The sequence below is a fragment of the Mustela lutreola genome, chromosome 1, assembly GCF_030435805.1.
Source record: "Mustela lutreola isolate mMusLut2 chromosome 1, mMusLut2.pri, whole genome shotgun sequence".
Classification (NCBI taxonomy): domain Eukaryota; kingdom Metazoa; phylum Chordata; class Mammalia; order Carnivora; family Mustelidae; genus Mustela; species Mustela lutreola.
In genome coordinates this window covers 262,453,851-262,475,128 of record NC_081290.1, presented here as the reverse complement: position 1 = coordinate 262,475,128, position 21,278 = coordinate 262,453,851, and the positions used below count along the sequence as shown (strand labels likewise).

At 49.1% G+C, this 21,278-nt stretch overlaps 1 protein-coding gene across 20 annotated transcripts in view; it reads right to left on the bottom strand.

Annotated features, from left to right (window-relative positions):
- Positions 1 to 16,286, bottom strand: part of CD44 (CD44 molecule (Indian blood group)) — an 84,617-nt gene extending 68,331 nt beyond the window's left edge. For 4 of the 20 annotated variants that reach the window (XM_059139607.1, XM_059139616.1, XM_059139627.1 and 1 more), the window contains exon 1: positions 16,038 to 16,283. In XM_059139607.1, coding sequence (XP_058995590.1) covers positions 16,038 to 16,104 — 67 coding nt within the window. In that variant the 5' untranslated portion in view covers positions 16,105 to 16,283. Of the gene's footprint in view, positions 1 to 16,037 lie in introns of all 20 variants that reach the window. The other 16 variants (XM_059139662.1, XM_059139669.1, XM_059139675.1 and 13 more) reach the window with 8 other exon arrangements.
- Between the last annotated feature and the right edge of the window lie 4,992 nt (positions 16,287 to 21,278).

The following is a 21,278-nucleotide window of genomic DNA, read 5'->3' as shown; positions in this document are numbered from 1 at the left end:
TAGGAACACAAGAACTTAGCTTTGCTTTTTTTCTTTACTTAATGTATGGTCACAGACCATAACTCTACCAGGTGGATGGACACCCTCCGGGCCTTACTCATTGTAACAGACATTGTTATTAGTGCAACAAAGTTCTCCTAATTGAATCTTGATTTTGTTCAAAATCCCTAACTTGTGCTTCAGGGGGTGTGAGGTCCTAACTCCCACCTCCAGTGGGTGAATCACGACCGGTCTAAATCAAAGACTGTGGTCAAAGGTCTCCTAGCCAATGATTGGCTCTGCATGAGCATTTCATGGAATGTGACCCCATCCTTCCAATGAGAAGTAAAGGGAAGTCAATTAAGGACTTCTGGAAAAGCCATTCCTCCAATTTTCTAGAAGAGACACTTGTAAATAAGCATTCCTCCTTCTGCTGCTGGATACTATTATTTTTTTCAAAGGATGCTTGGAACTCTTGGAGTTAGTGTTAGACTATGAAGAGGGCTAACCTATAAGAAGGTGATGGGCATGGTGGACTGGAAAATTAGGAAAAAACTGGGTTTTTGACAACATCAGTGAGCTCCTAAAATCATCCTACCTCCATACTTCTTATTGGGGAGATAGCATTTTATGAGGGTTTCTGTTTCACTGTTCTATTCCTTCCAGAGATATTCAGCTATTCAGAGATTTTCAGATGTTCAGGTGCACTGATATGAGTACACCAAGAAATATGTGACAGATAGTAATTACATGGGGGACACTTCATCAGGTCATCTCCAAGTAGTTCCCAGCAACAAAGGAGATAAAGGAGTGAGGCCCTTGTAGCCACATGGTTGGACATCTGTTTCCCAGGGTTCTTGCCTGTTCCTGCTGCCCAGACCCAAGAGACACACTGGCATGACTGCTGGAGGTTATCCTGCAAATCTTCCCTATATACGTACCTGGAGGCTAAGCTCCAATCAACAAAGTGCTCTCCCCAAAAGACCAAGAAACTTCTAATAAAATCAATGAGATCTGACCCTCAACCAAGCTTAACAACCGAGATTCCTAATTATGAATTTTTTCCCATGGCTTAAAATAACTCTGACATCAAATGACACTACTTGTTTCCCAGAATTTGGGTTCCTTTGCTCTCCCAACACATACTTCCTAAGATCTCATCCAGTAAAATAAATAAATAAACTAATTAATTAATTAACTAAAATGTCTCAACCAGCTTGGAGAATCCCGTGGCTCCCTTTTCACCACTATTTCTAGGAAGACATGATAAACCAGTTGCTTTCAGAATTGTGAGGAGTAGAACTTTCTTTTCTTGCTCTCTTCCTCAGTAAACCAAGTGTGAGGCAGCAGAAGAGGGGTTGCTTTGGCTGGAGTTGCTGAGGGGCTTTGAGCCCACTCATCAGAATGCTTCTTGGTCCTGAGCACTGGTGGGGTTGAGAAGTTCAACAACAAGGGCCACCAAGGAACTGGGGACATCCTGTAAACACAGTTCCTGCTCTTCATCCCCCTGGACGCCCCTGATGCTCCAGATCAGAAGAGATCTCCCCGTGATGTGGCCTCAAAGACCCTTTGCTTTCCTATCACAGCATTCTTCCCTGTCATTCACTAAGGTCATTGCTACGTATTTACTCTCCATCCTCCCAGAAAGACTGGGAAGACATGTTGCTCCATGAGTTGCTCCATGTTGCTCCCAGTGCCTGGGAGAACACAAGGCACATGTTATATGTCAATACACATGTGTTGTATGAACAAATGAATCATTTGAAAACCACCAATTATTGACTCAGCTCACAGAACTGCTCGGGGAGATTGGGCAAAAGCCAGGCTGAGTTGCATTGGGCTTTCTGGTTTCCAAACGCTCATTAAGTCAAAAAAGATCGAGATGAACTCCAAATATGGCTATACATGGTATGTCACAGGAAACCGGGTCCAAGTACAGTAACAGCGTGTAAACACCTACACTATTTCCCATTGTGCCACAAAACCCAGTACCCTTTTAGCCTCCTCTCTTTGTCCCCCCAAGTCTTCTTGCCAGCCTCATCTTGTTTAATGCCTTCCCCCTATCATCTCAAAGCACGAAATGGAAAGGGTACTGGACTGAACATTGGAAGACCAGGGTTTTGATCTTAACTAGTTCCGTGACCTGGGGCAAGTCACTTGCAGTCTTTGAGCTGCCATTCCCTCACCTGTCCAATAAACATGTGCTTTACAGAGTTTCTAGCATCCTTTCCCATTCTGACATGCCATTGTCTTTGGATTTGAGTCACCAGCCCATGGCAAGTTCTCATTGAGTGTCCTCTCTCCCTTTCTCCTCTTCTTCCTCCTTGGATCCACATTTTGGTGCTGCTGTAAGGGCCCAGGCCAGCTGGCACTTTCTAAGCCCCCGCAAAGCCTCTGAAAACTCTCCTACCCCTGCCTCCAGTGCTTTTACTGAGTTACCCTAGCGAGGGTACTGTGATTCACCTTGACAGGGCACCCCAGTCCCCTGCCAACCCAACTGTATCTGCACACCTCAGGCAATGGCACGACCATGAAGCCTGAGCACATACCAGGTCTTCTTATATAAGCACTGCCCAGGAGGGGATGGCAGCTCGGAAGAGATGGGTAAACATTCCGAAGAATACAATTTCAACGATTGGGGTCAACCAGCAACGGGAGACAGAGATAAAGGCAAAAGTTACCTCCAGTAATAATAGGACCTTGTAGTTCCACACCACGTGCTTCTACCAACCAGCACAAAACACTTTCACACCAGCAGGCCAAGGTGGAGAGGTCCCGGGGAGGCAGAGGGATTATTATCCCCAGGTGGTTCACACAGTGTATTGAAGCATTAGACAGATAAAGCCAGTAGCCCAAGGTCACACAATTAGGCTTTGACATGGTGGGAATTAGAGCACAGTGTCCTAATCTCACCTGGGGGCTATTTCTAGTAGACTCCTGGTGGAGCCTTTTGTTTATACCTTGGTTCTATCTTATCTTACCTGTCCAGGTAGTGAGCTGGCTTTCTCTCTTGGGCGTGACTAGTGGGAAACTTGAGTGTCCCAGGATGGGCTTGCCGGCCTGAGCTCAGAATCCAGCCTACGTGACTTGCAGGCTACAAGCTGGACCCAGAGGGGCCAGTCTGTGGAATGCTGTTGCCGTTTGCACTTGGGAGGCACCGAAGAGCCCCGAGTGGCAGCTGAGAACGCAGAGGCTCCAGGGCTGATAAAAGTTGTAATTAACGTGCACATACAACCCTTTCATCTTCAAAGGCTTTACTCCCATTAGCTAGTTATTCCTCCTATCACTCCCATGGGTGAGGCGTCATTTTTGTCTTCTCAGTTCGCAGACAGAGAAGCCGATGTGCAGAAGGGGCCCTTTGCCAAGGAGCCTGGCTCTGGTTCAAACAGAGGAGATTCCTGGCTCCCAGCATCTAACCTCACTTGGGGTGACAGGAAAACAGTGCAAAGGAATCCTAGAGGCTCAAGCCACCAAACTCCTCTGGGTGGGAGACTGAATTTATACTCTTCTGGAAGGAGGTGGAGTCTACAGAATGACTTGCTCACTTGATTGGAGTGGCTAACATCCTAGTGACAGGCAGCCACCAGAATGGAAAACCAGAAAAGCCTGCTGCTCTGCTGTAGTGAGACAGGAGCTGAGTCTTCCAGACCATGCTGTGGCAGACATCACTAATGGATCACAGCACCCTCTGTGGCTGAGCCAAGGTTTGGCTTCTTAGCACAGCCCTCCAGGCAGCCTCTAGCAATCAATGGGAAATGGTACGTGAGCCGAAATCTATTTGCTACCAGGGCCGCAGGGCTTGCCTGGGGTTCTTTTCCATTGCCACTCTCCAACCCAGCCAGAGCTGCTCAAGATCTAGCCCAAGAAGGGCAGGAGCAGCTGCCTCACTTCTGAACTCTGTCCAGCAGCCTCCGAAGAGGGTGTCGTGGGAACTTCCCTGGGGCAGAAGAACTGGATCTTGCCGCCCGTGCCACTGACACTTGATCGCCTGGAATCTGCCCGATGTCATCCCTCACCCGTCCGCAGCTCGGCCTCCTCCTCAGACAGCCTGCGCCCTCTCCTGAGCCCCTCAGGCCACACTTCCTTGAGCCCCTTGGAAACTTCCAGCCCAAGCTCTGCACTTGCGTAGGTTGCCCCCTACTCTCTCCCTCTCTGTCCATCTTCTCTTCCATGTGCTCGTCCCCCTTGTCCTCAAATCCCGCCCCTTGCAGGAAGCCCGCAGGGTTGCGGCTCACAGAGCTGTCCACCTTTCCTCACCTTCCGGCGCTTGGTGATACGTCATCTCCTGGAGCCCTGTCACCTGCTTGTTCTCCCCCCAAACCATAAATTCTCCAAGGACAGAATCTAGATCTTCCTCTTCCCTCACTACTTCTCACCGTGCCAGCCACACTACACTCTTTAGTGAACTGAATTAGGGAATTGATCACCGTGTTACAACTGGGGAAGCCGGCAAACTGTAAGGGGCGAATCTGGCCCACAGTCCTGTGACCAAGGGGAGAAGGGCTGACATCCGTGGGCTGCACGCGGTTGTCCTTTGTCCTAGAATGCCATGTCTGCGTGGCGGGTTGGAGGCACGGTGACCAAGCCATAATGGAGGGTATTGCGTGTGACAAGGGAACAGAACGCATCTGGTATTTTATTTCGGTTTCTGGTTGGTGGATCCCAGACGGATATGAGAGGGACACACCCAGGGTGGATGTGATCTCAGTAAGGATTTTGAGAGACTGGTGGAAGGTCAGGACCCTGGCGGGGCATTTAGTCCTTGACCCACTTTGGCAAACTCTTAAGTAGTGCCATCTTTAGGACTTCCTTTTTCCTATTTTTTCTCTCTCTTCCTCTCCCTCCCATCCTTCCTTTTTTCTTTTCCTCAACAAAAAGAGCTTCTCTGGGTTTATGAAAAAGAAGTATCTTAGCAGGAATCTGGAAGGTTCTCAGTAGAAGAAGCAACTTGCCATCTAAAAGGTCTGTCATGCCCAATGCCTTGGTAGGGGTGTGTGTGTGTGTGTGTATGTGTGTATGTGTCTGTTTATAATAGCTATAATAAATACATGCATATTTATGTATTTATTATTAATCATATATTAGTATTTATTATATAATTATACAATATTAACTATGTGATATTTTCATATGTTAATTATATAATATATTTAATATAGGTCGATTATATAGTTTATATATATTAATTATGTAATGTATATAATACATAAATAATAAAATAATATATTTGTTTGTCTTATTTGCTTTTTTCCCCCCTCATGGTCACCCTAGTTGTTTTCCATAGGATGCTACAGCTCACCCTCTACACACTGCTTTGGCTGAGTAGTGTGGTTCATTTTGTACCAACATACTGCAGCATTCCCTTAAGAGAAGTGGAACAATCCAAGTTACTCATGGAGCTTTGAGAGTAAAGGACATAATCTTTTCTTAACAGCTTGGCTTTTTTGATCACTTGAAGCAATGTCTCTTCCAATGTACAGTTTAAGGAAAAGGGTATTGCATTCAGATCCTATAAGTAATCTCAGGACTGGTTTCCTGCAGTTTTAGCCATGTGACTCAGACATGTTCCTAACTTCTCTGGCCCCAGCTTCTGCATCTGCCCATTCCAAGGTGGTTGAAAGGATTCAGTTGAGTTCTCTGAACAAAGCACCTTGTTCCTAAGAGTCATGCTTCCCTGCCATTGGGATTTAGAGTACAACCGAGTCAACAGACTTGTTTCTGGCATGGATTAATAATTCACCTCTGACATTTAATACAAACCAGGCATCACTTTTTTTTTTTGGCCCTGCATTATAGTCATGTTATTCTTTCCATTAAGTTTTATGAGGCTTAGGTGTTCGTGGCCTACAGAGTGGTGGATTTATAGAACGTGAGGTCTGGAAGAGATTTTACAGATCAACTAGATTCCAATTCTCTCATTTTATATATGGAAAATTGGAGGTAAATAGGGGTGAAATGATTTGTTCAGCAAACTAAAATATAATAAGTAATAGACATTTTTATTCTTGAGGCACCTCTATGTGCTAGACACTTAGCACAAGATACCACATGCTAAACATTGTCCAAGACATTTAACGTATGCACTGTCTGAGCTCACGCAGCTCCGAAGTGGAAAAGAGGGAAATCAGCCTCAGGTCTGGCTCTTTTCACAGCCCCTGCTCCTTCTACACAGCCCTCCTCCAAAGCCAAACCTCCTCATTCCCAGGGAACCACAAGAAACCTCTGATTTCCCACAAGTGATCTTTGGAATAGGAGGTTTTTAAACCATTGAAAAAAACAACTTCCTCTTTTTTTCTTTTAACAGAGTGACCAAAAGACAACATCTTTTCTCTAAGTGTCATCGGGAATACGATTTTGAGGCTTGGGTTTTTTTGTGCAGGAGACCAGATTTGGAAGGAAGTGCTAGGGCATAGAGGCAGACAGATTTATAGGAAATCATGATCCCTGTCCTATTGGACAAAACCTAATGAGCTCTGAACTTCCCCTGCCTTTCCTGACACGTAAAACTTCAAGAAAGATACTCACATTAGGGAGAATGCAGAGAAAAGCAATTTCAAGGAGGTTTGAGGATCACTAAAAGCGACACTAGAATAAATAAAAGTAAAATGTTTCTATAGACGAGTAAAAAAAAAAAAAAAAAAGGATAAAAAAGAATTAGCCAGAATCTATAAAAAATCACCAAAGGTAAGTGATAAAGATTGCTTTGCCAAATCTAGAAATTTCACCCATTCAGTCATCCAAAATTTATTGAGCATCTACTATAATTGGGGAACTGAAAATTGGGGGCTACCGCAATACAAAAATGTACACAATGCACATAAAGCATGAACTTTTCCTTAAGGAGCTCCTCTGCTCACCAATGAAAGAGAACAGATGGCCACACACAGCTCAGAAGCATCCCTTAAACTTCATCTAAAATTTTTTTTAGATGGAGATATGCTCCTGGGGGGGTTACGAATTATCAGGCAGAAACAAGACAATAGAGGCGAATAAAAGTCACTCAGGGGAGACTGGAGGGATGTACTTGACCTCTAAGGCTGACATTGGGAAGACAACTTGTCCAACCACAGAAGATCCACAGAGAAGATGAACTTCAGGTAAGAGATTTCTATGCCAGCATCACTTCTCTGGTCTACCTCTGTGTGACCAGTGCTCTGGTCAGTACCTGAATACTTGTCTTCTCCTTGCAGGAAAATGTGACCGTGCAACAAGCTGGGGTCTCGGGAGGCTGGCTCAGTGACCTCACCTGGTCTCCCGCCTGCTGTAAGACAGTGCACAGCTCTGCTGGACTCTGCTTCCTTCCGTCACATTTTGTGATGGGCAGATAAGAGATCCTCATTTATTACTTCTGGACTGTGTGAAGGCTGGGGCCAGGGACTTGCACAGAAACCACCCTCTAGACCCGAGGCAGGAGACCAGGTATGAGTTGCGGGGCATTGTGAATTTCTCCTTGGCATCTCAATTTGCATAATGACGAACACCTACAAGGCTTTATTGTCATCACCTTAATACCTCAGCAGGTTGTCTTTGAGAGAGGAGTAGTAAAAGATGCTGCCTAGATCCATGACTAATGTGTGGGTCCTAGAAGGCCCTGCAGACCTGCTCAAGTGAAATTCAAATGGGTAAGGAATCTGTGATGAGTCTCTGAGCCCAGGCCAAACACACACAGACAAGGCAGATGTCCCCAGGGGGCTCTGTTTCTACACTTCCTTGGTGGCTTGTTTCTCAAGCAAAGCACCCAGAGGAAACACTGCCCATCTCCCCCACCTCCCCTTGCACAAGTCACCTGCTGGACCACACAGAAGCCAGGCCACTTTTAGGTGTAGGCTAGGCTCAGGAAGAAGGGCCCACTTGTAGTATTTGCTCAGGTCCTTACGCCAGCCAGAGAGTATAGCCTGACTCCTCATGGCCTCATCTCTCAGTTCCCTCTTCCCTCATCAATTCTAGCTGGTAGAGAGAAGGCCCTGGGGCCAAGGACCCTTGCACTGAGGGCAAGCACATTCTTGCTATTTGACTGACCCCTTTCCTGGCTTTGTCCGTTCACCAGCCAAAGCCCTAGATAGTGGAGAATCCCCCATCAGCAACCTCCACCTCTCCTCCAGGGGACAAGTAATGAAGTGATGATGAACAAACAACTCAATCCACCATCCTTTTCAATTCTACTCCCTGCCCCCAACTTCCCACCATATAGAAGAGAGGAGAACTTCTCTCCAGGAATTGGAATGAACAAGACACTCAGAGTATGAATGGGGAGAAGTTTCCATGACAACTTCTTTCTCCTTCATATTTGCAATTCCATCCCCTTCCTTTGGCATCATAAGGAGAAAGGGAGGGCAAGACCAGCTCTGTGGACCTTATGACCTAACCCACACCTGATTCCCAGATGGAGTTTATGGAAACAACCAGAGTACCACCAGGCATCACCACTGGGGTTTCTGGGGGCCCTGACCGCTTGATACACTAAGAGAAGCACACTAAGGCAGTGCCTAAGAGCTTGGACCCAGTAGCCGGATCACCTAGGTTGGAATCCCAGTTCCATCATGTACCAGCTCTGTGGCCTTGGACAAGTTACTCAAATTCCCCATGGCTCAACGTTCTCATGTGTAAAACAGGGCAAACACTCACACTACTCAGAAGGCTGGTGTACGTTAGAAGGCTGGTGCAGAGGTAGCGCTGTGTAAGTATTCACTATTGTTACTGATTGTGGCGATCGTCACCTCAAAAATATCCAGCCAACTGCAAAGAAACAAGTGCACAAGGTACAGGCGCTCTCTCTAACTGTCAAGGAAGGTTGTGGGGAAGGAAGGTGAACCGACAGGCACCTCCAGAGGACACTGGCCGAGACACCAGAGCAAATGTAGAAAATATCTCCCCACTGGAGTTCCGCAACTCCAAAACTCCAAAGTCTTCCTCGAAGAAGATTTCTGGGGCCTCAGTTTTGCAAATTGCCTTCCGGTGAGTCAGCCCCCTCCCACCCCCAGGCCAGTTGGTCCACACTTGCACTCACAAGAGCCACTTGCCTCGGGTGGACACACCCAGGCAGCCGGAGCACACCACGCTCAGGAAGATCTGGCTTCGGGATGGTCTTTTCCCCTGCGACACCTGTCCCTTCATTCCCCATTTGACTCCCTGTGTCCAAGCGTCACCGGGCAGATGATCCCTGGGCTAGGGAGGCAGGACCTGCCCCAGTTATGGGCAACTCCAGACTCGGCAAGCTTCTAGGGAAAGGAGACAGAGTTTGCTGTTGCCCGTGGGGTTCCCCAGCAGACAGCAGGCTTCCCTGGAGACTTATTCTTTCCTGAGCTGCAGGAGACCCGCAGAGAAGGTGAGACGCTTCTGTGAAGCTCTTCTGCTTCTCTCCCAGCTGCCACCACCTTCCAGAAGCAGGCATGGTGGGAGGAGGAGAATCAGAAGGGTGCTCAAGGAGTCCAACCTCAGATCAGCATCTCCCAAATAACCAGACCTCCAAGCGGGCTGCTGCTGGGGAGGGTTTTATTTTGAGGCTTAAATTTGGGGGTTGGTGTCACCATCCTGCGTGGCTCCCACCCCCTTCTTGGCCCAAGAAGGTAGTAACCCTGTCCTGAAACAGACGTCCCCAGCCACAGCAAGCAGCCACCAAAACCACAAATAGATGGGTGACCTCCCTGTTTGGGCAGACCAAACATGAGCCCTGTGCTGGGCAGCTGACCAGCCCAGCGCCCTTCTTACCCCTGCCCTCAGCAAAACAGCCATCACCAACTGTTATATACACGCACAGACGTATCTGCTGTGTTACGTATGCTGTCCAGCAGCGTGCATCCGTGTAGAGGGCCAGGTTAACTCTGGATTCTGGATATTCACTTGAGTTCATCAGTTACTGGTAACCAGGGCCAATGCCTGGATCTGGGGCCACACATGCATACAATGAATGTGACATGATCCCTGACGTCAGGGGGCTCCCACCATTCTGCAGAAGATAGATAAGACAGAGCATGTCCGGTTTGGGGTTTCCCCCCGCGGGAGAAGTGAGAAAGTCATTAGCATCCCTTGGCCCACAAAGGGAAAAAGGCCTCCCTCTGCATGATTTTACTGTGCAGCTTCAAGGCTAATTAATTTTAGCCCAGTGGGGCCCTATGAGAAGCAGATCCTGCCTTGTCAGAAGTGAGCTTCCTGGAATGGCTGCCATCCTACGACCCCAGCTTCTCAACGCGAGGTGACTTTACCCATCACCACCACCACCAATTTGACAATGTCTGGAGGCATTATGGGTTTTCATGACTTGAGGGGGACCGTGCAAGACCTGAATCTAGTATGTGGAAGCCAGAGACACACAGCCAGCCATTACCCAGGAAACCCCATACCACACCACGCGCTGGCGACTCAGGGGTGAGGATGGTGATCTTCTGACCACGAATCCCCCCCCACACACACACACACCCTCAGTGCCTAACTGGCAGCAACAGCCAGCAGGGATGGGATAAATGTTTGTTGACACTGTGGGCTGGTTCACTAACGTATTCCACAGTGGGTAGATAAGTAGCAGGGTGATAGAGAGACACGCCCTGCTTTCAGTCCCGCTCTTTTGTAGATTCAAATCCTATCTGGTCCCTACTGCCACCTCCTCTCTGTGGATCTCTCCAGCCCTGCTTATCATGTGTCAGCTCAACAATGCCATTAGCCTGTCAGTTGGGTGCACCATATTCTACACACAGAACCACAAAGTTTTTGGCCAGAGGTGCCGATCTCATACACCTAATTCCCCCGTGGTACCCAGCACAGTGTGGGGCCCATAGAAGACACCGGATACATGCTTAAGGAGGGGTGAGCGATACCCACATGAGGGGTAAAGGCATGGGCTCAGACACATACCGACACCCACATGTGTGCCCACACACAGCCAGAAAGAATCAAATATGTAGCTTGTCTTGGTAGTTCACATATGGGGTGATCAGGACGTGGAGAGCAGAGGCATATGAAATGTTTCTCCCCTATACTTCTCCTGTTTTCAGAACCAAATATCAATTTAATCGGACCCTAAACTGAAGAAGGCATTGTCAAGCTGTGAATTCATTTATGCAAAACGCTTTGCAAAGGTTTTGACTCCTAATCACACGAAGCCATACATTTATTGGTAGAAAAATAGAGACCCTTAGACAAAATATATACTATGCGTGAAGTGGTAGAGTGTTTGCACATTTGAAATCCTGACTCTCCTGGGAAATTTGGCATACACAATCACTTTATCCATACCAAGCCAGATTCCACAACCACAGACTAGAAAACACTCCTTCCTAACTCTGTCAGGTTGGTCTGGCTTCCTATACCCTGGATGACCAGCTTTGGGGGAGGACATGTTTTTTTGTTTTTTTTTTTTTAAAGATTTTATTTATTTATTTGACACACAGAGAGAGAAATCGCAAGTAGGCAGAGAGGCAGGCAGAGAGAGGGGGGGAAGCAGGCTCTCCGCTGAGCAGAGAGCCTGACGTGGGACTCGATCCCAGGACCCTGAGATCATGACCTGAGCTGAAGGCAGAGGCTTAACCCACTGAGCCACCCAGGTGCCCAGGGGGGAGGACATATTTTAAGAAAAATTTGAACTTGCCAAGTGAGTGGATAGTGGGGTTCGAATTTAAAGTAGGAGGCACCAGGCTACCCTGATCATTCTAAAGAACATTCGTGTACTTCCTAGTCAAGCAGAGACACAAAGGAAATTGAGTCATCAGCCTCTTGCTGTGCAATCCCCCAGAATTTCTTTCTGAAGCAGAAAAGATCCCCTCCGAGAACCATGCTTTGTCCGACAGCATCTGCCACCTGCTTCTGCTCACCCTTGCACAAGAGCCACTTCCTTTTCAGGCTCTGGGTGGAGCTGGCTGAATCGAGGTGCTAGAAAGACATAACTCGCCAGCCTGTGTCTCAGTCCTAGCCAAGACCGAGACCAAGCCCCAGCCCTGGCCCAGACCCAGCCCAACACAACCTAGCCCCAATCCCAGGACAGCCCCCAGCCCAGCCCAGCCCAGCCCTGCCCCAGCCCTGCCCCAGCCCTGCCCCAGCCCTAGGCAAGACCCCTGCTGGGGAAGCCCAGCTTGCCTCCCACCATCTCTTCTCTGTCAGGGAACCCCAGCTTAGAACCATCAGCCCAGAAGCCGTAGACAGATCTGAAATCTCACTTGGGTGGCTGCCTGTCACCTCGAGTTCCATACGGCTTTCAGTTCAAGATCCTTGACTTTTGTAGAAGACCATGTCAGCCCACCACCTAAGTCCTTAAGGCTTGCCCTCGCTGGGCCACATACAACCTGCTAAACACCGGGGACTTCCGCGGAGCATGTGATGAGGGCCTTGCTAGGTTAATGCATCTAAAATGCTTACAGGGTTAGGGTGAGGGACTCTGCAGGGGCTCTTCTTTAATTTTCAGGCAGGAGGGAATTGCCCTAACTTGTTTCTTAGACGAGAAGCAGAGCCTCTCCCTTTTTTCCAAGCCTGCAAATGAGAGCATGTCTAGAAGGGCAGCTGAACTCTGATAAGGCAATTGACTTATTTTAGTAACAAATAACTAGGTTGGCATCTCTTGACAGCTGTGGCCAACCCTGGGGAGAAACAGTCCAGGGTAGGGCAGGGTAGGGCAGCCAAGAGTCCACAGAGCCTGCCAGGGGGGAGAAGCCATTCACACCAGGCTTCACGTTAGTTGGTCACATGGGACAGGGAAGGGAGGAGAATCACATACACACACAATTTCCCAAGTAACGAATCAAAGGAGCATAAGCATTGGAGTCTAACACTCTAATGTTAGACAATGGGAAACCCCATCCTCACCGTTTACCAGCTGTGTGTCCTTGGGAAAGTCACGCCTCCTCCCTGAGCCTCAGTTTCTTGGTCTACAAAATGGGGTTAAGAAAGTGCTAAACATATACAGGACGGTCATGAGGCTTATACGGAATAACCTATTCAAATCCCCCGGCTGAGTGCCTAGTGCAGAGCTGGTGCTCAGTAAACGGCACTTCCTTGGGACTTAGCATTCTTCTTTGCAGTAGCAGCGTGAGGCTTCGAGAAGAAATATTTATCATTATTCTTCTATTAAGCTCAAAGAGGATATATTGTAGAGTAAAATTTTTTAAATGTAGTGGGTGTTTCATATAGCATTTAAGGCGTAAAACAACTGTTGTGCCCACTGCAGGGACAAGAGGCTGGGGCTCATCACTGTCCTGGATGGTACAGGTGTTTCAGAGACCCGTGGATGGAAAATGCCCAGCCCTCAGTCCATCTGCAAGAGAAAAAGTCACTCCTCCCTCATTTTCAGGATCTGTTTCCTCCATGGGAAAAAAGGATTTTTCTAAATGGTCCTTGGAGTCCCCATTGCTGAGTCTATGACAATGAGTCAAGAAATATTTCTTGAATGAATGGAAGAGGATCTGTCATAAGTTAAGAATTTCATGCTGCCTGTGCTGCTTCTGCGTGGGGTGATTTGAAAGAAAATGGAACCTTTTCTTACTGGCTGCCAGCTTCAGACACACCTACTTGGCCCTGCGCCTTTGCAAGAAATAAGATGTCCAATGCGTATCTGGGGAGCAACCGAACTGACTGATGCTAATCTCAGCAACGATGGATTTCTTGCTTCTGCACCTGGGAAAACTCAGCCAAAGCCTTAACTCCCAGGAAGAGGGGTCTCTAACCTCCAAAGGGAGCAGAAGGGCCCCCAAGCTCCAGAGCCCTTAGATGCACCCCTTTTTCTCAACACCAGGGGCGCAATTCCCAAGCAGTGAGGAGAGGAGATAGGGGAGGGCTCGACCCCCTTGCCCTCTACCTGGGGCCACTTTCTTTCCCCTGCTTATGACACTGAGTTCAAAGTGTCTATTCTCCAACTTAATTTTTGGGTCCCGTGTTGGCCGTTTCTATACTTTTTGCTTTCTGACACGGAGGATGGAGACCTTCTTCCTCCCCAAAGCTTTGTTCCTCTCCAAAGTTTCCTCGTTGTCTTTTGGAGGCGTCCCTCCTTACTAATCCACCCACACTGTGTGTGTGTGTGTGTGGGGTAACTGGGGCAGAGGTACTGCCCACACCCCCACCCCAGCTCCTCTTCCTCTTTCCCCCTCTGCCTGCCCAGGCGAGCTGCTGTTAAGTCACGTCTCCAAGTCTCAGTTCCTTCCAAACAACGTTACAAGCTCATGAAAGCCAAAGCTCTGACAGTTATTGCTACTGGCACTTTATCGTGCTTCCTCCAAATGATGCCGCCCATAAGGACCATGAAAATGCGGGGCAGGGAGTGAGGCTTCTGGTCTCTGGGAGAACCTCAAGGGTTAGGACAGCCCCAAATATTTGGGGACAGGGCCCTTCAGAAGAATCAGGGAGACCAGCTGGAAGGAGTCAGTAATCAGGATCTTCAGAAAAAAAGCATTAGAAACGCTGGAAGGTAATACACAGAGAGATGTCCTGGGAGGCCCCAGAGAAGGCTGGGCCAGGGCTCTCCCTGCACTCCAGTTTTTCTCTTCTCTGGCACCTGGAACGTTTTTGCCTTTCAAGGGCTTGCTGGAGCTCAGTTCACCTTAAAGTCCTCCTCAATGGCCTCTGATCCACCTGAGCCCTCTGTCCCCAAACTCCTTCCAAGCATGTTTGGACTATCCATACAGTCTAACATGTTCCCACTAAGCACAGGCTCATGGACCTGGGTTCACACGTGCACCAATCCTCCTGGCTATGTGAAAACTGACAAGTTACTTAACCTCTCTGTTTATTTCCGTCCTGTAAAACAGGGCTAGTAACAGGACACTTCTCCCTGGGCCACCGTGAGCATAAAGAAAGTTAACGCTTATGAAGATTTAGCACGGCATCTGGCCCCCTGAAAGCATGTAGCAAACGGCAGCCGGAGCTGGCATTTCTTCTATTAGTATGATTATCATCGCTATTACTACTTCTGTTTCACCAATCTAACTCTTCAATCCTCACTCATCCCCAGCCCAAAATACCCAGGTAAGACTGTGTCTTTACTTTCTTGTTCCCCCCAGAGCTGGGTTTAATAAAGACTTGCTGAGTAGAATGAACCATAGGCTGAGCTGTCTTAATGACCCAGCTGGCACTTCTTAAAAGAAAAATTAATTTTGCTAGCAATAAGCAAATCAGCCATGTAATTATCTGTACACATACAGACAAAAAGAAAGAACGCCTGGAGTTCAGTCTCACCAGAATAGCCCACCAGCCATCTTGCACTCCAAAGCCACTGAAGATACAGACCCTGTTTGGATGGGGCACGGCAGCCCCAGCTCCAGGGTCCCTAACACGACCTCGATGCCCAGGCTCCCTAACACGACCCCGATGCCCAGGCTCCCCTCCCTGCTCTGAGGCTGCCAGGCAGGGAATGTGAGGCACAGTACTGTCTGGATTTTCCCTAACTGATTGGCAGAAGCAGGAGGCTCGCAAGGATCCAGTAGCTGGCTCAGTCACTGCCCTTCCTCCTCACACTCCCTGCCCCAGGCTGGCACCTCGTGGAAACCCAGAACCTCACAGAGCTGGTTCAAGTTCCCACAAGCGCTAGATAGGCAGTGACTGGAGCCAGCTCCAAGAGCGTTGGAACCCAGGCCCAGTGGGGAGCTCCAGGGCGCCCGCACCCCTTTCTGGAAAGCTCCTGGCCATCAGTCCTCACACCACCATCTCTATGGCCACCTGGCCAACAGCCCCGGCCCCGCCTAGCTCTGCCCTGCCCGGCCGCAGCGCAGCCAGGCTTCCAACGCCCGTGGGCACACGAGCCTGTTGGTCCAGACACCGGTTGCGCGCACCCAGGAGTACAGTTACTTTCTGCCTTGTGCTGCGGCACCAGCGACCTCGCCCAAAACCGCGCGCCGGCAGCCTGCCCGGCCAACTTTCCTCGCTCTTTCTCTTTTCCTTTCAATCCAACGGTGCTTCCCTCCAGCACACTCTCCAACGGCTTAGCGCAAATCCTAGCCCCACTCTCCGGAACCAAATCCACGCGGTCCGCCTCCCACTTGCCTCCGGTCCCCGGGACCAATTAAGCCAGGTGGCTACCGGGTCCCTCCGGGCCACCCAGGCCACTCCCTACCGCTGCCCACCCCCCCCCCCCCCGCGGCACTCACCGATCTGCGCCAGGCTCAGCTGCAGGAGGCACAGTCCCCAGGCAAAGCGCCCCCAAAACTTGTCCATGGTGTGAGCGAACCGAGAGAGTGAGCGCGGGGCGCCGGAGGGTCGGGGGCACTGGGCAGGGGCCGGCGGAACACGGGGCGAGCGGGCCGGACGGAACCTATCAGGGGCTGGGGTCCGGCTGGGCAATGAGGGCGCCTGGGAAGTTGGGTGCAGTTTTTATTCAAGGGCTGAAAGAGTGACCTAAGAGGGAGGAGGGAGCGAGCGCAGGACACACCCAAGCGAGGGGGCTGTGACTAAGCAGCCGACAGAGGTTTAAAGACGTAGCAGCCCTCCCCTGCGCTGGCCCTTCCGCCCCCGCCCCATGCTCTGGGGAGACCGTAAATCCGGGCGGCCTGGGCGGGCGCCGGGAGGGCCGGGGTGCCTGTGCGCCCCGGGACGCGCCGGGGTCTTCTCCGGGCCCGCCGGGAGGGCGGCCTCAGGACCCGCAAGGGATTGACTGGATCCCCAAACCCAGCTGCCTTGGGTTCAGCCTCCGACCCCTCCTCTCCGCTGAGTTTCTCTGGGAATCGGGCTGGGGAGTGGTGTCTCTGGGTTTCGCAGACAGCTGGATATTCTGGGAGGGGGGATGGCCTCATGGCAAGGAGGTCCTGCTTGGAGAGCTGAGTTCCGGTGCTTATGTTGGACTGGAGGGGTCGGGAGCTTGTGATTCTTCCCAGTGAAAGAGAAGCCAAGTTCTCCTGGCTCAGGTGGAGTTTTGCTTTTTATCAGGGCTGCTCAGAGAAAACAAAAGAGGACCAGTCTTGGGACTGCTACTTCCCTCTTCCAACCCACAAGTCATCTTCCAGCCTCAGACTGGCACGTGGATCCATCCAGCCACTCATCCATCCAGTCACCCATACTCATTCATCTTCCCAAACGTCCTTCGACCCACCTGTCTACCCAGTTATCCATCCCTTCCATCTACTTATCCAACCACACATTCTTCCTTCCATCCATCCAACCATCCATCCACTTATTCTTCCGATCACTCTCTTATACAGCTTCTCCACCTTCCCATACATCCCTTTCCAAGTGTCTTCATAAACCTCCATCCATCCATCTATATACTATCCTCTTCTCCAGCCAGTCACATTTGTTCATCAGTGTATCTATCCATTGCCATCCACCCATCGTCCACAAATCCAGCCACCACACAAACATCCATACATCCACCCATCCTCTCTTGCTCCTGTTTAGGCTCCAATGATGCAAACATTCATCTACTTTCCCTCCTCCGTCCTACCCTGTACATTTCAGGAAGAGAAGGAAGATTGTCCTGTTCTTCAAGAGAGGCATTTTGAGTTTAAAAAAAAAAAAAATCACCCTTCGCATTATAATTTCATATCTACCTATAGCATGACAGTGGTTTCGTATTTGAAAATCAAGAGCAGTATTTATTGTTGATGTGGACCACCAGAAGTGTCACTGAATGGCCTTCTTGTCCGGTGGGGTACACAGAAAAAGATAATGCTGTCCGTGACCTTGACATGATCCTGAAGGTGCCGTGCCAGGATTTCTGACCAAAGCAATTCCTCGTTGATTTTGTTATTTTTGCGAAGAAATTAAAAAATTGGGAAAAAGCGTATGCAGCTGTCCCTGATTCACCAAACCTGTAGTGAGTGCTCAGGGATATCAAGATAAATAAGATCTGCCCTACCTTCAGGGGCCCCACAATTTGGTAGAGAATCAGACTTACAAGCTGGCTATTAGCATACAATAGGAAATATAGTGCAGAATCCCTGTGGGCAGAGTGCTATCCATCCTAGAGAAGAGAGTCCCACCTTTTCCTGGGGGAACCCCAGGGGGACTTCTTGGTGGAGGTGGTATATAAGCCAGGTCTTAAAGGAGGAGGAATTCTTCAGGACAAGGCATCCACCCACTGGCAGTACTCCATAGCGACTAAAAGCAAGGATTCAGGAGTCCGAATGCCTAGCTTCCTACTTGCCTTGGTGACCACAAGGTCATAGTGCAAGCAAGCACATTAGCCTCTCTGTGCCTCAATTTTCTCACATCTAACATGGGGTTAATAACGGTATCTACTTCATAGACTTGGGGAAGATTAAATGACTCAGATGTCCTGTACATATTAAGCACTAGATATACGCATAAATATGCATGCAGTAAGCGCCATAGAAGTGTTTGTTATTATGACTAAAAGCAAACTTGTGAGTGAGTGCGGAAAAGTGAAAGCACATGACTTGTTCGGGCAATGGAGAGCAGTTTAGTGTGCCTTGAAGATTCAGCGAGACGAAGATGTTGAGAAGAGGATAGCAAACAGGAGGCCCCGGCTCAGGTCACAGACTGTTTCAGGGACTTTGAACTTGACCCTTAGGAAATAGGGAGCCAATATAAGTTTAATTATTGTGTTTGCTGCTGCTGCTGCTGTTGTTGTTGTTGTTATTATTATTATTATTATTATGCTAAGACACACCTAATGTAAGATTTACCATTTCAACCATTCCAGGACATTCTTGACCAGTTCTGGCTGCTACAGTTGAATGCCACAAACGGGGTGCTTAAACAACAGATAGTTATTTCTCATGGTTTGGGAAGCTGGGAAGTCCCAGATCAGGGGGCCAGCGGGGCTGGATTCTGCTGACAACACTCTTCCTGGATTGCAGATGTCTGTCTTCTATCCTCACATGATGATGGGGCGAGACGGAGAGGGCGGGAGACCCAGAGGGGATAGAGTGAGAGACAGGAAGGGAGAGGGTGAGAGGGAGGAAGAGACAGAGACCGAGATTGCAGGGGCAGGGGAGGGGGCAAGCCTGCTCCCAGGTCCTTCTCAAAAAGGCACTAATCCCATTCATAAGGGCTCCACCCTCCTGACCTAATAATCTCTCAAAGTCCCTACCTCCAAGTATCATTCCATTCGGGGTTAAGAGTCTAAAATATAATTTTGGGAAAAACATTCAGCCAATAACGACCACTCTCTAGTTCTGCGTAAGGTTTAGAGCTGGGGAAAGCCTGCTTGACAGCAGGCTGCACCTCTTGCATTCCCAGGGAGAGTGTTGGGGACTGAAAAATTACTGGACCTACTCTCAACCACTATCCCGCCGGCCCCATGATTCCTGAAAAGAAGACGATGCTTCTGAGCCCCACCTGCAAAGCAGGCACTTTGAACCATGTTCCCAGTCATAGCAGAGATGTCTGTCACCAAGAGGACACCTTTCTGAGACACCTGGGTGCCCAGTGACCCCCCAGGAAGATCTTCAGACTCTAACCACCTGAGGAAGCAGCCCTGGTGAGTTGCAAGGAGCGGGCACTGGCTTAAGAGTGACCTTGGACTTCTCTGGTTAGCTCCCCGGCCTTCAGCTCTCTTTTCTCAGGAGAGGCAAATAAAATGGAATGGGTGTTCACTGCAAGAATGTTTCTCGTTGGGTTTCACGGAAGTTGCAGATTCTGGGGAGACCCTTCAGGAACAGACTTAGGGGCCCAAGCAAAGGTTTCAGCATAGGCTGTGCCCTGCCCCCCCCCCAATCCTATCCCTATCCCAATGGTGACATCCAGTCTCATCAACTGTAGACCCTAGACTTCTGAGTGATATTTCATTCTGACAAAGTAGTTGATTTTGGAAAAAATATATGAAGACCACTTGACTCAGTCTTCTCGAACCCTGGTCCCCTCAGCCTCTCTGGACTGTTAACAATTAGCAGATGAGGTAACTGGTGTGAACGTGCTTTACAAACTCTGGAGGGCCATGCAAATTCTAGGGGTTGTAATTAGGACTCTTCTCTCACTTACTCTTCTCTCCCAGAAGGAAATACATTTCGGGCCGTCTTCCCGGTAGTTTAGCGAGGGACTGAGGTTGCTCGCCCCCATGCCACAAGTGACTCATTTCAGACTGACAGAGCGATTGCCTGAGTCAAGGCCAACCTTTGGGAATTCCTGGACTACCTCTCTGAGAGAATCCTGTCATCATCTATCCAGCCCAGACGTCTCTGACACTCCACCCCTAAGCCCCCAGTCTCACAAAGACATTCCCTCCTCCCCTTGGAGCCTCTATAAACTTTAAATCCCTGAAGTTACTAAGTTGAGATGCCCATTATCTGTTGTGTGTTGCATGGGTTACCTTTCTAAGCCCAACCCAGGGCTGTGGGAGACTGGAAAAGAGAGCTTGAGTTGATCTGAGTTGACCTGAGGTCACACAATTAGGTAAGAATCCAGGACCCAATCCATAGCCCGTGGGTTGAGGAAGCCCACATTTGAGCTGTGGCTCACCCTCTCATCAGCCGGGTGACCTTACTCAGGTCACTTGACCTCTGGGAGTTTTACTTATCTCATCTACAAAGTGAGGTTAATAAGGCTTGTCTCGTAGCCTGCTATGACTAGTAAGTGAAAGAAGGCATCGAGACTCATGGCAGGGCTCAGCAACCCCTCAACCACTAAGCTACCTGAGGACGGGGACTTCCCTGTCTTAGACAGGGTGTGCACCGCCTCAGTTCCTGGGGATACCCCATCTCTGGCAGGTACACATTTCTCAATAAAAAAGCATTAAATAATGTATGAACGACCTGTTCCTTTTCCTCCCCAAACACCTCAGAGGGTAACTTCAGGAATCCCATGAGCCAAAAGACAGAAGCATTGGGACGACTTGACACTTTCTAGACGCAGACATGCAGCAGGATCTGATCTGTGTGACTGTTTTCGGAAGACCCAGGGGACCCGGAGCGCGGTTCGCTCTGGCAGACTAGGAGACATTTATTTATTTTTCCTAAATGTGGGGGCCTGCTGGCTTCTGACTGGCAATAAATCTTGTTCTTCTTAAGCAAGGAAAAGTCAAATCTAGACCAAATGTGAGCAGGAGTGTGTGAGCAAGGCCGGGAGGTGGGACCAAATCATGAGATTCCAGGATTATAAACACAGCCGGCCACCAGACGCTTTTAAAGGGACAACAGTCAATTCTTGCATGGGGCTGCTTACCGCAGGAGGGGCGAGCCGCCAAGGTACAGTGAAGTGCCATTCCAGTTTGACTTTAACTTAAGAAAAAAAAAATCCCTTCTTAGTTTACTCTCAACATGTGAGTTCTACACATGCAAATGAACAGTGGTTTAAAAAGCTCCTGTGAAATAATTATTAGTGAAGTCGAAATAAACTGGTAATTTGGGAAACAATCTTCATGACACATAAATGACATTGAACGACTCATTAGTCTAGAGCTAACCAGGTGTGATTACAGAGCCGAGCCTTTTGCA